The sequence below is a fragment of the Octopus sinensis genome, linkage group LG4, assembly GCF_006345805.1.
Source record: "Octopus sinensis linkage group LG4, ASM634580v1, whole genome shotgun sequence".
Classification (NCBI taxonomy): Eukaryota; Metazoa; Mollusca; class Cephalopoda; order Octopoda; family Octopodidae; genus Octopus; species Octopus sinensis.
In genome coordinates, this window is record NC_043000.1 from 72,087,886 (window position 1) to 72,106,792 (window position 18,907).

The window sequence follows — 18,907 nt, forward strand, 5'->3', positions numbered from 1 at the left end:
ACTCATTTTCCCACTATAGATTTTCTCACGCCGAAAGCACATAGTAAAATTTAAAATAACAGGAAACGAAATAATATTTAAAAATATTTCAATTGATTAAAAAAAATTCAACAACATACAAATCAATATAATCATCTAACTCAAGTGTATAATTTTTTTAAGAGTGTGTGTTACATGAGCTGTCATATACGCTATAGATCAATTTAATAACCTGTCTTTATTCTTAATGAAGAATGTTTCAAAATGTGCCCAATTCTAATTTATTCGATACAGAAACGGCTTTGTCTAGACTGAAATTAAATATAAGCAGGAGGAAGAATATTTAGGTTGGAAAATTTTAGATTTACTTTGAAACTAGAAAAGCACTCAGAGAGCGCAGACCTCCGCCAAGCAGCTCATTTTCACCCATACACACATATCGAAAATCGCCCAATTTTCCAAACCAACGCCGGCAAAAACATAACCTCCTTGGCGGGGGTAAAAAATGATTTTAAGAAAAACATAAAACCCCTTTAAAAACAAGAATCATCCTAAGCAGTTCACAACCACCAACATCATCAGCAGCATTGTCTTGCTTCCACTTCAACCACATACACCGCCATCAATGTTATCATGACGGTTATCTTGACAGTCACTTTCACCACCACAACCAGTATAACCACTGCAACACCACCATCACACAACTAACGCTATCATCAACACCACCATCACACAACTAACGCTATCATCAACACCACTATTACCACCATCACCTCAGCATTACACATCACACCGTTCCTGTCGCCATTATAACCACCGATACTATTTTATCCTCCTCCCATACTTATCTCGACCATCGTCATCATCAGCACTGTCTCTAAACAGCAACGCCACCATAGGTTACTTGCAAACGATGTGTTTTCAAGGGAGATAATCAAAGAACGTAACGTTAAACTTCATGTAAATGAAAAATCCTTCAAGAATCCATAAAAATTCCCGGATCGCTACAAAAATTTCATCATCTGTTCCCTGTGTCATTACCAACTTTTCCCGCAAGTTTCATCAAATACTGTTCACAACTATTTGAGTTATTTTGCACACAGACGGACAAAACAACGCCAGTGAAAACAACCTCCTTCCTTGGCGGAGGTAATTAGTAATGAGTTAGAATTATATTCTAATTCCTGATGTCATTATGTTTTTGTGCTTGCGTTCGTGGGACAAAGACGCCCACGTATATGAGGCCAGCATAACAACATAACAAGTTTATACCTGTTTGCACAATCTTTTATTCATTTCATTTATAGAGCTTAAAGTTCTGGCTATAAGGAGAAAGGATTGTCTGAAACAATTTGAAATAAAGAGCCGGAAATAAAAGCATTCATGGTATTTACAGTGTTTCATGATAAATCGTAATCTCCGAACTTGCCCTCCTTCTGGGCAATCCCAGTCTTAAAAATTTGTATGATTAACAATATATATATATATATATAATAGATCATCCCGTAATAAGTTCATAACAATAACATCAAGTGGAATAGGCTGGTTGCGCGTAAAGCAAATATGAAGTCCCAATACTTTAAAACAGTTATCTTTTGGGGATTATTCTCGGTAAGTAGATGCAATATTGAATAATGTATTTATTTATTTTATTGTCAATGCATTTGATGCTTTTTAACGCGTTTTTTTTATAAAAGAAAACTATTGTAAAAAATATTTTTGTTGCCATTCGCCGTACATTATTTGTATTATTGCGCGGAAATTTCTGTAATCAATAATGTAATGTCGAATGATCCGCGAATATCTTACTGGACATTATCTTCACAGTTTTCCGCACAACTAACGATACAATCTGACTCCAATTTCATAATTTCATATGAGAAGAGACAAAACCGTTGCTGACTTATCCGTTTATGCAGACTATAAAAGATGCAGATTTGTAGAAAATTATATGTGTAATTGCCTAACGGTACTATATTACACATGTTTTTGAAATCTAGTAGATTATTATGATTTATTGTTATGCCCCAGGATGACCATTATGTCAATAATAAACACACGCATTGATTCTATTTCACTTCTTTTATTGTTATTAGTTAACATTCAACCAATTAACTAATTCCTTGTTTTTAATCGTTTGGCCAATCAATCAATCAATCAATCAATCAATCAACTAGGTTTGTCAAAGTCTATTCGTTACCATTCACAAGCAAATCTGAAATAGAGGGGGAATGTTATTGAGGAGGTCACGAATAGTGTCGGAGGAACTTTGACAAACTTAACGGATTAATTGATTGACCAAACAATTTATCAAACAATCGATTAGTTAATTGGTTAAATGTTAACTAACTGACTAATAATAGTAAAATAATTGAAATAGAATCAGTGTGTTTCGCGTTGACATAGACCCCTCCCTAGATACAACAAAATCTCTTTCAACACATGAGTTCACATCATGAATCTTGCACAGCAGATACAAAAACGAAATATCATTAACATTATATATTGATTCGGCGAAATCAACAGGCTTAATTTCCATCTTGAATAGTTTCAAATTGTCTGTTGGAGAAAAAATAAAACACGAACAGAGATTAGATTCCAGAGGGTCGACGTTCTAAAGAGGAATAACTGGGTGCAGTGGTTAGGAGACTGAGGAGGGACAAAAAGGCGAGAGATGTTCGAATATCTGAGAGGCGGAAGCATAGAAATGGCAGATAGAGGAAACAGTAGATTTATGGGCGACAAGTTAGTGTGTGCTAGTGAGCCACTTATATCAATAAATCAGTTCATTTTTCAAATGCAACCTATTGTATGTATAGAGAAACAGTTCCAAATGTAGGAAGAGTACACCCTTGTGTCCTACATGATTTATGTAAACTGTTGTTGTTGGTGGGGGGAAATATTTTCTGGCTTTCAAGAGGATGTGCAATGTTTATGATGCGGCAGTCATTATTATGCTGAGTTTGCATCTTCGCCAAGACTTCTTCAGTAATGATGTGGCCTAACATTTGTAGTGACCTTGAGTATTCCAGTTGCATGTTGTTCGTTTTTAATCTGAGGGTAGCAGTATGACATTGTCTTCTTAATAGCTGTAGTGATTGTGTTTTAGCGCTGTTGAAAAAGAGGAGGCATTGGAAGTTGTTTTTAAGATCTGTATTTACGGTGGCAGCGGGGTTTGGCCTGAGGTGATTAGATATCGGAGTGGAGAAGGTTAAAAAGAAATGTAGAGCAGTATCATTTGTGTAAGACATGGATTTGTTGGCTATGGTTGCAAGACGGTCATTGATAAAAGGGGGAAAAGAGGGGAGCAAAATTCTGGATTTGAACCTTGTGGTATACCAAAATTGACTGAACATTGATTAGAGAGAGTTCCTAACAGCGCACGCCACGATGATATGATTAAACAAAAGGTCACCAATCCAAGAGAAGTGAGTAGGTTTATTTGCAAACTTGTGAGCCTGACACACATGAATTCTTCGATGGTGTCAAGTGCAGTGGCATTATTTTCATTAGATTTCCTGAAGATAAGTGTCCATTGGTTAGTAACGTCAGGGAATAGGTCACCAGTAAATTTGAATTTACGAAAGGGGCAGTAGAAGTCATTAAAAGGGCAAGTGTTAGAAGGGTGAGATATGATTGGAATAGGATGATAATTGATAGGATCCGAGGGAAATGGGGCAAAGTGCAGAATGTTTCCAAAGATCAGAATATATCAAAATATATCCAAAAATAGAGAGAGAGAGAGAGATTGGGAGAGAGCAAGTGAGACAGGCAGAAGAATTTGGCGAGGATAAGAGCTAGCCTGGAACACATTGTTTATCGTGTTGTACAGGTTGCATTCTTTATAATTGTAACACAATGCGCCCATTATCTGTGCTACTGTTGATTCAATGCTAATGCTAATCTACGTTAAAAGTCACAAGAATCTCGACACATTCAAATTTACGACTATAATCCTATATCATGAAAATCATTTCTCATTTAAAAAATTCAATCTTCTGCAATAACTAATCAAGAATTATGTACTAACATAATTTATCATAATCAATATCTGCTTTCTTTTAATTTAACAGATTTTGAAACAAGTGACATCCCTGCCAAACAGTAAGTTTTCTTTCAATATTTGGAAAAATGTTTTCGTCTGTAGAATAGATAGAAAGGCTTTATATATATATATATATATATATATATATATATATATATATATATATAAAGCCTTGTATGTATGTATGTATGTATGTATGTATGTATGTATGTATGTATGTATGTATGTATGTATGCATGCTTGTATGTATGTATGCATGTATGTATGTATGTATGTGCGCATGTATATATATATATACATACATATATATATATCACTGTATCGATCAGACTATCGGATGTTGCTATACACCGCTGGTCACAATGCGCTTCTAATTCTTTCTTGATTCTTCCATCCCACCCGCCATCATAGCTCAAATCATCTAAATAAATCGTTTCCCCATCATCATGATCTTCCGAGTGGCCTTTTCTGATCTGTTGGCTGACACTCGGCAACTGATGACATGTCCGGCCCAGCGGAATTTATGCTTTTCATATTCTGCGATAACATCATTTACTCCACTCCGTTCTCGAATTATTTCATTCCAAATATGCTCTTTCGCTGATATTCCTAGCATAGATTTTTCCATCACCCTTTGCACCATAACCAATCAATGTTCTTCCCTCTCCGAAGTAGCCCACATCTCACTTGGGTATAAGGGTACGGGTAAGATGGTGCTATTGAAGAGTCTGGCACATACGGTTTTGCTTAGTTTTAGGTCCAGCTAACTTAGCACAACCATCATTGAGATGAATGCTTTCCATCCTGCTTTTATTCTTTTAGCATCCATGTCTTGACGCATATTCACAATGTACCCTAAGTAGACGTTCTACTTTGCTTCTCCCATTTCATCGCCTCCCACTTCTATTGAGTCTTGTGCTACGTTTTCGGAGTGCAAGTATTTTGTTTTTGCGAAGTTCGACAGTATTATCTGCAGCTGATACGTGGTTTGTCATTTGCAAATCGGAGGTGTGTTAAAAGCTCACTATTGATGCTCACGCCACTTGGCAAGTCAAAGTCTCTGGTGACCATTTCTAGACATTAGGTGAAGAGCTGTGGAGGGATATCTTCATAATTGACGCACGCCTTTTCTAATTGAAACTCTTACTGCTTGCAGTGGCAGAGCTATATCAGTGGTGAATTCAGAGTTCGCATCCCTGAGCTATCGAAATACTCTCGTTGTAGAAAGAGTCGAATACCATTTTGCTTCGTAAGAAGAGGGAGCAAGCAGGTTTCCGTGAGAATTACAGTACGATGGATCACATTAATACAACGGATTCTCACACACCTACCACATTCGACTGCCCTTCTTCTCCAGCCCCATATCTGCACACCGCGTAACTCTGTACCCTTTCTTCACACACCACTATACAAATACCTATACACACTGTTCAACTCAGTACTCACATCACACATCATTACGCACTCACCCACACACATCTTCTCACTAGCACCCAACAGCTCTCTGTACCCACACCACACCATTATCCACACACCCAAACACACTCTTCAATTTTCTCACCATACACAATTATGCACACTTCCACGTCAACACACTCACATGCACATGCATTCACACACACCTTCCCATTCCACGCACACTAGCAACCAATATCTGCCTACTCCCACCCCTCCACCTCATCCCACATTCACTGACATACACACATACAAGATAGCCGCACATATATACACACGTCCATATGTACACACACAAATACACAAAATGCACATTAGTCCACATAACCTCATAATATTTGTTCTATACCTAATATTTTCCTAAATCAACAGGTATACATTATGCATATAATATATATTGTGAAACCGTAATGATTTGATATTTTCTGAAACGCTTAACCGCATGTAAACTAATTTAAATGTCTCCAGTCGATGGGCACTGATCAATACATAGTCTATTCTATTCTTTCTTATTTTATTTTTGTTCTACTTTTATTTATTTACTTTATTTATATTCTTATTTCTATCTTATTTGATTTTTATACCTTTAACTTTTATTTTTATTGTATTTGCATTTTATATGAGTTTATTTTATTCTACCTTATTTATTTTATTTTATTTCTTATTATATTCAAATTAATCCATTATCCCTTACGCACACACAAAAATAGAAATAAAATAACTCCATATACCTAGTCTGATTGTATGAACTAAGAAGTCAACATGTAATCTTTTATTGTATATCTTTTCCCCTGATGATATTGTGTTCATACCTTATACATGCAAATTTAAACCATAAATTTGTAATTTATTTAATAAGCACGATTGAAACAGCAGTAGGAAGTATGAAGTATCATTTTACTAATAAATAATTATTAACTTTCAACTCTCCATTTTCTTTTCTTCTATTAAGCGAATTCGTGTGTATACATATACATATACATACATACACACGTATATATATATATATGTGTGTGTGTGTGCTATTGAGTTATACATGGCCTGGGCCTATAATGGCCGACTCCTATCAAAATAAACATAGTGGCAAAACAGAAATACAAACACTGATTATTTACGTGCAATTATTAATCACAACTAATCGATTACTCATACTACTAAGAAAATGAAAACACGACATCGCATTTCACAAACATTTAAACTAGTAATTTGCTATATTATATATGTGCAAATAATTTCTTTTTATATTGTAGCTAGCACCTGCCAAGGACAAGATGTTGACATTGTATTTATCTTGGATTCTTCGGCTAGTATATGGCCGCCATATTTAAAAAACAACTGGCATTCGTGAAATATTTGACTGATAATTTTGATATAGGACTCGGAAATAATCAAGTAATTATTTAAACAATTTTAATTTTGATTTAATAAAAGGAAGTGCAGCTTCCTTATGAAGATACGTACGTATATATGCGTACGTATCTATATGTGTATGCACACACAAACATACACTCAAACATACACACACACACACACCACACACACACACACACGCACGCACACACACACACACACACACATATGTGTGTGTGTGTGCTATTGAGTTATACATGGCCTGGGCCTATAATGGCCGACTCCTATCAAAGTTATCAAAGTTATATATATATATAGGGTCATCCCATAGATAATGCGGTTTTTTCAATTGTATGAACTAAAAGTCAGAGGGCACTGCTTAGAAGACGAGCCTCGTCCTGAAATATCTGTAGGGCTCGACGAGGACGTCTTGCAAACCCTGGTGGAATAAAATCCCATCGCAACTGTTGACGAAATATCAGAGAAGCTTGGATTTAGTCATTCAATCAGTCATTCAAGTTAGCGCTAGAAGAAAAACGACCATCTTTGGGTTCAAGACAAAATGTGTTCTTCGATCAGGATAATGCTCAGCCACATACAGCTAGGATGACATTCCGAAGGATGGAACAGAATGGGAATGGGAAAATATTCTCCACCCACCATATTCATTGGACATTGCCTCACTTGATTAACATTCTTCAAAATCTTTTGGACGGAAGAAATATGAATTCTGTAAGCGAGGTCAGAACATTACTGGAGGGGTATATTTCATCATGGAGAAGTGAATTTTGGAAAAGGAGCCTTGCAAGTCTAGATAGATGGAAGAGCATTGCAGAAAATGAAGGACAGTATATTCTAGATTAAAAAAGAACTTTATCTTAATTTCGAAAAATAAAAGAAGTATAAAAAACCGCATTATTTATGGAATGACCCATTATATACTATAGTACCCGTGACCCATATTAAAGCTGATTTTAACATTGCATTGAAATGAAAGTTATGATGATTCAGTTAAATATTTCAATTCGATCGTGTCATCATAGGTCTGGTTTACAAGTTCATGTTTAAGGTTTTATTGATTATTTATCAGGAGCGTCAATGCAGATAATGCAGATGTGTTCCTCTCTAAACTGTTACAAACGAAGTCATACACATCTTTTTCTCACTATTCGATAGAGGGTCTGGCATAATTACAAATGTGTACCCTCTCCCCGACTGTGTTGCCTTATAACTACCAGAAAAATGGATACTTTTAACGAAATTTTCAACAAATACAGCTTATATATTGATTCAGTGCATGTAGGAATTTGTGAGGAAGAATTTTTCTGAGGAGGTGGGGAGAGGAGTTTCGGAAAATTCACACGATCCAAATTTTTTCCCTCATAACTTTCAAGAAAATGGATATCTTTTAATGAAATTTTATACATATACCTTTCAAAGATTATGATTATAAAGAAATTTGTGGGGACATTTTTTCGGTGCGGTGGGGAGAGGAATTTCGGGTCAGGAAGACGAAATAAGTTGGAACTACTGCATTTTGACGGGGATTTTCTCCATTTTTTGAGTCACAACCTTGGAAATGATGGTGTGTGTGTATGTGTGTGTATGTGTGTGTATGTGTGTGTGTGTGTGTGGTGGGGTCGTCTTTTTATGAAAAACAACTTTTAAAAATCACCCCATTCCTTCCCATCTCACTCTGGACCGATTTTGGCCGGTATATTTAAACTTAAAAACCATTTTCAAAGGAAAATGTGTACGATTCAAGGGAGATTTGGCTGTTGTTTCTAGCACACCCCAAACCACCACCCATTTTCGCTCTAACATGTATTGATGGTTTTTTCAATATTCTTCTCCCATTAAACACATTTTATGGAATGATGATACGGAAGTAACACACGTGTGGTCCATTGGTGGAATAAAATAACAAAAACATTGTAATTTAAATTTTACCTACACCTCAATCAAACGAAGCCGTGTGTGTGTGTGTGTAAGCAAAAAATATTTTCTGACAGAAAAGTAGCTATTAAGATTAATAATCTTTTACATACATCTTTATTTTAAATCACTGTGGATAAATGCCAGCAATTACCTTCTCAGGCTCTCCAATGTTTTAAATTATGAACAGAAACAACCGAGGGCACAGTTGCAAAAACAATCATCAATTTTTTTTAATAGTGTATAAATGTATTTATGGGGAGAAAAATATTGGAAAACATCAATACATTCGAGAGTAAGAAAGAAAGGAGGAGGGTTGTCTTAGGATGTGCTAGAAACAACAGCCAAAATCTCCCTTAAACGAGTCACTTTTTCCTCTGAAAATATTAACAATTTTTAAAAATATTTTTTTACCGAAAAGGTTCCTCCCATGGTTTTGAAGTGCAAATCAAATTGGCCAAAATTGGTCCGGAGTGGGATGATGAGGGGAAGAGGTTGTTAAAAAATGGGGGAAATCCCCGTCAAAACAAAATAGTTTCAATTTATTTGGTCTTCCTGATCAGAAACTCCTCTCTCCACTCCCTCACAAATAATTCTACCCATAAACTTCTTTATAATCGTAATCTATGCCGTTTGAAAGGTATTTGTATAAAATTTCATTAAAAGCTATCAATATTCCTGAAAGTTATGAGGGAAAAAGTCAGATCTTGTGAATTTTCCGAAACTTCTCTCCCTACCCTTTCGGAAAAATTCTTTCTGATAAATCCCTGCGTACACTGAATCCACAGCATCTAAGCGGTATTTGTTGAAAATTTCGTTAAAAAGCATCCATTTTTCTGGATGTTATGAGGCAACATAGTCGAGGCAGGGTTACAGATATGTAGTTAAGCCGAGAGTCTCTCTCTTCTACAAATCGTCGCTGCTCTTCTCTGCTGTATTGCAACTCATGCAATAACTCCAAATTGCCAATATCCTGATTAGCGACAATATTGTTTGGCGTTGGCAAGTTAAAGTCACTAAGACTTTTGCCCAGGTCGTTAAGTTTGTCTCCAAAATACAGAAGACATTGATCATAATGTCTCTTGCTTTTCTTCCCTTTCAGAATTAGCGTTTCTTCCCTTTCAGAATTATGTTATTTTGAGTGTATTTTCCCATTATGCACCATTTGGCTATTTATGGAGGTAGCCAAAAAAAAAAAAAACCACTCGTATCTCGGGAATTCGTGGTCCGATTTACGCAAACTTGTTTTATTCCGTTTGTAGTCACATTTCACGGATATTTTTCTTTCAGAGAATTTTCCTATTATGCGCCGGTTTGGCTGTATTAAATTACAGACACACATACACACACCTTAATTATTTTGGGTAATGTGAGGCGCGTAGATTAGTCTTAGGGTATTGCACTCATGATAGTAAGAATGTGGTTTCCTAGACCGGGTGATGCGTTGTGTTCTTGAGAAAAACACTACATTTCACGTTGTACCAGTTCACTCAGCTGGTAAAAATGAGTAACTCTGTGTCGAAACGTCCAGTGGAATGCACAGTGGAAATTATATACGGCACAGAATCCGAGAAATTAGCCTTATGAGTTTATGGCTCGGGAAGGATCATTGATCCCTTTTTTATTCTTAGTTACATAATAATAATAATAATAATAATAATAATAATAATAATAATAATAACAATAAGTACATCCAACCTAACTTGGATGTGTTGTTTATAAACGCCTGAGACTGCGGTAAAGGTCGTGTAAAAGACAAATGTCAAAGAGCTAAAAACAGAATCTGTTTACCTGATTTTCGGTCTTGTATTCGGTGTCTGTCTGTTGCTGTGATCCGAAATACGGCAAAATCACTTGATACAACAGTGCCATCCGCCGGTGCAGACAAATTATCGTCAACTTATGCTATCTATACTTTTTAACATTTGTCATCTACACTGAATGAGTTCTCGGGACGTTTACCGCAATCATAGACGTTGAAAACAACACAACTAAGGTTAGATTGCCACTTAATATTCGTTACAACGTCTACTTCTGTCGCTGATAGCTAATATATATATATATAATATATATATATATATATATATATATATATATTATATATATATATATATATATATATATATATATATATGCGTACTTGTATACACACGCATACAAACACGTGTACAGAGACTGTAGGGAGAGGGGGGTGAAAAGAGAGAGAGAGAGAGAGTATAATATATACATATATAAATGTTTGCTTACAAACGCACATGCATGCGCAACATACACTCACTCCATTACACACACACACACACACACACACACACGCACATCAAGCGCAACATACACTCACATACACAAAAATATAAGTGGAAAATGTTGCCAATTTAAATCTTTAATATTTCAGATAAGAGTTGGTGTTTTGTCTTTTAGTAGCTGGCCTAGTATCAATATCTACCTAAAGGAATCGACTGATCGTGAAAGCATCCAGAGAAAAATTGAAGTTATAAAACATCAGCAAGGAGATATGACCAACACAGATGCTGCTTTAAATATGCTCGCAGACACTATGTTTAAACCCGAATATGGTGGTAGAAAAAATGCTGAGCATTTAGCAATCCTGCTAACCGACGGAGTGTCTTACAATCCCAAAGCCACACAAGCCGCTGCAAAAAGATGTCATGATGCCAATATCAAGATAATTGCTATCGGAATTGGTGACAAAATTAACAGTGAAGAACTGAGAGATATTGCTAGTGAACCAAAGAGCCGGAATTTTCTCTTTTCAGCAGATTTCACTGCCCTGAATCGTATAGAATCCGATGTTATCCAAAGAACATGTCAAGAAGGTACTGTACATTATAATTCAAATAATATGGAAGTATTTAACTATACTTTGAGGGAATATATATATATATATATATATATATGAATTGATTGCATCGCAATCATTAACACTTATGTATTAACTTTGTTGGGTACTTCACCAGCAGTATATTGGATATATGTTATCCCATGGAGGGTTGCATTTACAACCCCTATCTCAATTTGTATTTTGTATATATATCTCCCCTCCCACTCTCTCATCAACCCGCCTCTTCAAACCCACAGATTCCAACCTCTACCCCAACTTCTTCTCCTCCCATCCCCCCACACCAAACGAGTCATCTCCTGCGCTCGTCTAATCGATAGCACAACACCAATCCCCACATTAATCCTCTAACAGCACCCTCTTTCTCCTCTTTTCCCACCCCTCCACCCTACCTCTCGTCGGAGGATCCTACGGGCTTTCCGTCGTCTCTAGCTAGATCCTACCACCCGTCCCATTTTCTCCAACCCACCCTTGTCCTTCTTTAAACGCGTCAGTAACCTACGCAATCTACTGGTCCGTAGCACCTTCTCCTCTTCTCCCCATCCCCACCCGGATCCTTCCCTTGCTCTAGATCCCGCTGCCAACCTGCCTTTTCATCACCTCCCTCACTGGATCCAACCAGCACACTCTCCACATTAGAAACTCCTTCTCTTGTACCTCTTCAAGCCTTATCTATTGCATTAGATGTAATATCTGCAATAAATTCTACGTTGGTTAGATGGGCCGCCGGCTGGCCGACCGGTTCACCGAACATCTCAGAGATGTTCAGCTACACACGAACACCCCCATCGCCCGTCATTTCCGCTTGGCCAACCACTCCCCCTCTAATATCTCCGCCTTTGCCCTCGCCCTGCACTACGGATCCACACACTTGCGTCTCCGCCTGGAACAGCGTTACATTTTCAATCTACAAACACAAATTCCTTTCAGACTCAACACAACCCCCTCCTCTTAACGACTGTCTCTATAAACTCCTTAATAAAAGCAACTTTTATTTTTTTAATTTTATTCTATTTTATTTCATTTCATCTTATTTTATTCTCCCTTATACCCACTTACGTTTTACACTGTTACTCTTTTCTCGATTTTGTATAGTTTTCTTTCTGTCAAATTGTTTAACTTTTCAATTGCTTTATTTTCTATAATTGTATTAATTTCTATTTTATCCCTTTAATTTTTATTATCTTATTTTTTACTTTTTATCTTGTATCAGTTATTTTTTGCAATTTTTTACATCTTGTATCCATTGCCCTTCCCCCTTTATTTATGGATCTTATTTTACTATATTTTATTTTCTTTCTCTATACACGCACGCATAAATACACACACACGCAAAAATACACGCACTCGCGCACACACATGAACGCACATATATTTCCCACACATACACAAAACACACATACATGCACATACCTACACACATACACGCACACAGACACATACACACACGTACATACAGACGCACACACGTGCATACACACGCACGCACACACGAACGCACATATACCTTCACATAACACAGTCCCACACACACACTCACATACGCATAGGCCCATACACACGCACACATACATACACACATACACACACGCACACATACACGCACACACGTCAATGCACATATCACACATATATATCTCACACACCACACACACAGCATGCACATACATGCACACACACAGCATGCACATACATGCACACACACACAAATCACACACATGCATGCGCGCACGCACACACACGTACACACACGCACACACACACATACACACACACGCACACACATACTTCAAACTGCCAGTGAAACACCTTTCTACTGACCATTCCTCTACGCACATGTGAAGAGACACACAACTACACAAAGGACCATCACTCCAGTTACCATGCTGCTAAATTCTTCTTGCGACATTAAGGAACACAAAGTTCACTCATACATACACATATAAACAGCCCAAACCACACAACACATATACACATATGCACACACACACGTGCTATAACACACACACACACACACTTGCGCGCACGCACATACCCACACATATATGCACATACCTCTTTCTCTTACACTTTCCTGTCTTAGAAAGAAAACCCATTCCCTTCCGGTCATTTCAAAATGTAACCACATGTGAATCGTTGGCGATTTTCTTCCGTCTTCCTTTCTATTGGACTTTCCTCTGTTTCAAAGCATCTTTCTTTCCTTCCTGGATCGTCTGCTAATACTTTACGTGTACCACGTCCTCGCGTTGTTGATCTTTTGAGTTTGTTCTTTTTTGGATTTACTATATATATATATATATATATATAAGCAATAAAGGGTTTAGCAACGAATTGCCTTACCACATACCGAATTTAGAAATAGCAGTCAAAGAGTTATAGCAATTTCTTCTACTAAAAAGGGAGATCTCAGTAAAAACAGCAATTGGAAGGCAGACACAAACAGGTAAGAGAGAATGAATTGACGGCAATCTATCATACAATTTTAAGTTATCTACGGACGCACGTTTCGAAATCAAGTTTTTAGGAAAGCATAAGAATTAAATATTAAATAATTCTACCTTACCAAAACTTCTTTTCTCTTCAGCGTAGAATACTATAATCATAAATGATTATATATTGAATTTTGAGATACTAGAAGGCACCAACTCAACTCAGTATCAGAGCGAGCTAGAATCCGCAACTAGTATCACCAAATTCAATGTGTGAATGAAAAGATTGTGTCACCAGCCCCTTCCCACCCGCGTGTAGCCAAAACAAGATGCTGTGGTCATCTACTGAGATAAAATATGGTTATCCGTAATAATGAAGGGTGAAATTAATTAATTTGGAATAATTATCAATTACACCAAGTAGTCTTCGGCATGTAAAAGCCTCATTCGAGGAAAATTAAAGTAATACTAAGCAATAAAGGTTTAGCAACGAATTGCCTTACCACATACCGAATTTAGAAATAGCAGTCAAAGAGTTATAGCTATTTCTTCTACTAAAAAGGGAGATCTCAAATATATATATATATATATATATATATATATACATATATATACGCACACACACACACACACACACACCACACACACACATATATATATATATATATAATATAGGATAAATGGCCAGCATATTAAAAAATACCTTTAAAGGTTAAATTTATAAACAACTTATAAACAAGGGCGAAAGAAAAAAAATTCTAATGCTAAAATATGCCGAAACTAGACACATTGTCCATAACCATATAATTCATCACTATAAGTACGTGTCTCGAAGAAAGCCGACTGAAATTTCTAAAAAAAACCGTTATTACCATATCGGACCCGATTTCAGAGTTAGTTTATAACCACCTTCTCTTCGTCAATGATAAATGCGGCAAAGGAATAAATGAAATACCTACTTATACCCACGGGAGAAACAAACACTAAGTCATGAGCACAATTAAGTACCCCAAATATATCCACAATAGAAATTCTCCAGCCCATTCGAGACACGTGCGATTCGAACTGAAAACTCTCAAAGAGTGAGAGAGTCCGGAAGTGAACACTATTAAATTTACATCTAATATAGGATAAAATGTTTCGAAAAAAATTTTATCAATGACCAGCATATTAAAAAATACCTTTAATAAGTAAAAAATACCTTAAGTAAGTTGTATATATATATATATATATATATATATATATATATATATATACTTTATTTTAAGCAGCAGAAAATTCAACAAAATCTGTTACTCTGAGTTTCTCGTTGCCGTTCATCAGACAGTTTTTGCTATAGAATGAACTTATATATTAATTCAAACTATACTCTTACAAACGCTACACCTTTAAAAAGAAATGGACTTGTTTGATTGGCCCTTTAGAAAAAACGGTCAATCTTCGAGCGATAAACAAAAAGATCAAAAATATATGTATATATATATAAAAAAACTTATAAAAATTATAAAATCCGAGGAAAACGAGGAAAAAAACCTATTGCCGTTAATGAAGACAGTACAAATTAATGCATAGAAATTAAACCTGTTATAAATACTGCAATACATATTTATATTAAAATCTACATATATATATCAACATACACAAAAGGATGCGCGTAAACGCCATACATACATATACAGACGTATGAATATGAATCTAAATAACACATAAAAGCATGTGTACATATTCACGCAAACCGTCTCGCACGCAAGCTAAAATTCATCTATGTAGCAATTCTCATATACTGAGCAAGGAGGGGGGAACGAAAGAAAGGGAAAGAGAGAAAAAGGAACGAAGGAGGGGTGGGGAAAAAACTTGTAACGATGTTATTGGCATCTATAGAGACCAGTATACATACACAAGTTTGAATTGATACATATACATACCGTCGTGTATATGTGTGCTTAAGCAAGCATACTTTCACTTACACATACACAGATACGCATGCTTACAATACATATGCTTTGCTATACACATACTTATATAAACATTCTAATTTTGACAACATTGCTTTTTTTAAAAAAAACATTGCTTTTAAAAAATGGGTGCATTAATAAAAATATATACGAAAGACATATAAAATAAAATATAACATCCTATTTTGGGTCATTTATAAATAATCAAGGTAATATAAATAATCAAGGTAATCCTATGCAATACAATAACATGAAAACAAAGTTTGTAGGTTTTTCCTAATATATATGTAGAAACAAGACTTTGCTATAAATCCGTCGTAGCGCTCAAGATTCAAAATCGAAATCAAAAATCAAAAATACAAAATATATACTCTATCCATATGGTATATTTATATTCGACATTTTAAATTTAGCCGCGTGCCTACATAAGTTCATTAACTCACTTCTTTGATTCAAAGAATTATTGTCTTGGAATAAGATGTGCATTTTTTCTAATAGGCAGAGTCTGCACTTGAAATTATATTTGTAAGCTCCATGCCTGTATGGTGCCGCCCTGTCCAGAATGCTCCATGTCACGTTGAAAGGTGGGGCTTCCTTTTCTTTTAGTTCCCAGACATATTTTGCTAGGCTGGTTTTCTTCCTATTCTCTGGGTATTTAAAAGAATTCTTATGAGAATAAAATCTTGTTTTAAATGAATTTTCTGAAGCCCCTGTGTATGTCTTGTATTCCGATGAGCCTTCCACTTGCACCTTGGCTCTATAAACTACTCCTTTCACTAGACATTTCCCTTCTAACGGACAGGAGCTTTCCTTTTGGAAATTACATTTCTTAATGGGCTCGGCACCATGTCTAATCTCAATTAGCTTCCTATTATGTTGGCTAATGTAAGAGGCGCGAAATTTCTGCAACAAGAATAGCTAACCTTCAGGGTTCTTCTATTAAATATTCTGTAGAATTTATGACCCTGCTAAAATGCTTAGAGACTAATCTCAAAAATTCCTTACCTATATTAGTCTTTACGGCCAAATTGAAAGCCGGGTTGAACCACAAAACTTTCCTGGTCCTAGTTCTTCTTCGTGCAGCATTATTATTAGCATTAAGCTGGTTGAACTGGATCTTCTCCGAGAATCCACTATTCTTTAATGCGCTATCGTAATAAGGTGCAGCATTATGGAATGCTGCCTCGTCCGAAGAAATTGAAGATATTCTTCTACCTACATTGCTGACTAAGTTGCTAAGGATAACTGGTGGATGGTTCGAATCTTTGCTAATATACGATAGCTTTTCATTGGGCTTACGGAAAGGTTTAAATCTATCCGATCTTGCATTAAAATTTACGTCTAAAAAATCTACACTATTCAGGTTAGCATCTATCGTGATCCGGCCAATCAAACAAGTCCATTTCTTTTTAAAGGTGTAGCGTTTGTAAGAATATAGATTGAATTAATATATAAGTTCCATTCTAGCAAAAACTGTCTGATGAACGGCAACGAGAAACTCAGAGTAACAGATTTTGTTGAATTTTCTGCTGCTTAAAATAAAGCATATTACTCTACCACTGGTATTTGAGTACTCTTTTTTCCACCTTGTTTCACATTTATGTGTTTACTCCGGTATATATATATATATATATATATATATTATATATATATATATATATTATTATTATTATTAGTGAATTGAAGAAATGGAGCTGAACGAAGATTGAACAGAAATCGTTTTATTTCATTCTACACGTGTTTCGAAAGGCTTTGTTTTTGACGACGGGGGGTTTCTTTGACAAGGCATGATTAGACGAACACACACACACATAAAACATAAAATATTTTTCTGCCGCCCGACGGTTTTTACTGCAGTGACCATTGTGTAGAGCTGTTTAACAACTGACAGCCGCGCGATCAAACGCACACACGTACACAAAAAATGTTTTCTACCCCTTGACGGAGTTCTCAGCAGTGACCAGAAAATAGCGCTTCTTACCAACTTGCGCCAGCATACATATATAGAACAGTAAACACACACATGTCTCTAAGTAGATTTTTTCTCGCCCCATATAATACATCCAATATTCTTTAAATAGTCAGAACTTTACTCTCGGTCACAAAGAACATCTACACACCCCGTGCCCTCACCCACAGGAATGACCGCTGCCTGACCCGTTAAAATCTTCAACGCACCCACCACCCGTTCTCAACATACACTGATAAACAGTTTGACCATGGGCTCTTAGGAGCCTAGTTCGATTTGTTTTGCTCCGCCTCTGTTCTGTTTTTGTTTTTTCCAACGGATTTCCTATTTCTTCCTGAAGAGAAAGACACAATATGGTCTCATTATTCAATCGGATTTTGGTAAATTGTGCCTTCCGAAACACGTGTAGAATGAAATAAAACGATTTCTGTTCAATCTTCGTTCAGCTCCATTTCTTCAATTCACTAATAATATTAAAATTCAATTATCCGCACCAACGCACGGTTGCAACACCATATGGTTGTACCTCCAACCGTGCTGTCTTCTGCTGTGATTTTTGCTACCAAGGTATCGGTTAAACTTTTGATTAATCTGCTACAAGATTATTCATCTTTCTATTTCACATATATATATATATATATATATATATATATATATATATATATAATATATATATATATATATATATATATGATGGCGCCGAACTAACAAGTCGAGTGTTAATGTGTCTCTCCTAAAGTTTAAAAAGACCTCCAAGAGATCGATGTTATCAGAAGTGAATTTTGTCTGTAAAGCAAATATAAATGAAAGTACGACAAGACACTGTATTTGAGAAGAATATTTTCGCTTTTGATATAGTATTTGCGACTAGAACATACCTCGCGAGCACATGTGTTACTTCCTGAAGTCGAAGTGAATTTTGTCTGTGAAGCA

The 18,907-nt window shown here is 36.0% G+C and overlaps 1 protein-coding gene across 2 annotated transcripts in view; it reads left to right on the forward strand.

Moving 5' to 3' along the window:
• The first annotated feature begins 1,451 nt into the window (after nucleotides 1-1,451).
• Nucleotides 1,452-18,907, forward strand: part of LOC115210905 (collagen alpha-5(VI) chain) — a 40,456-nt gene continuing 23,000 nt past the window's right edge. Inside the window, exons 1-4 of one of the 2 annotated variants that reach the window (XM_029779683.2) lie at nucleotides 1,452-1,590; nucleotides 4,053-4,083; nucleotides 6,730-6,871; nucleotides 11,157-11,598. In XM_029779683.2, coding sequence (XP_029635543.1) covers nucleotides 6,791-6,871; nucleotides 11,157-11,598 — 523 coding nt within the window. In that variant the 5' untranslated portion in view covers nucleotides 1,452-1,590; nucleotides 4,053-4,083; nucleotides 6,730-6,790. The remainder of the gene's footprint in view (nucleotides 1,591-4,052; nucleotides 4,084-6,729; nucleotides 6,872-11,156; nucleotides 11,599-18,907) is intronic. The other variant, XM_036502138.1, reaches the window with a different exon arrangement.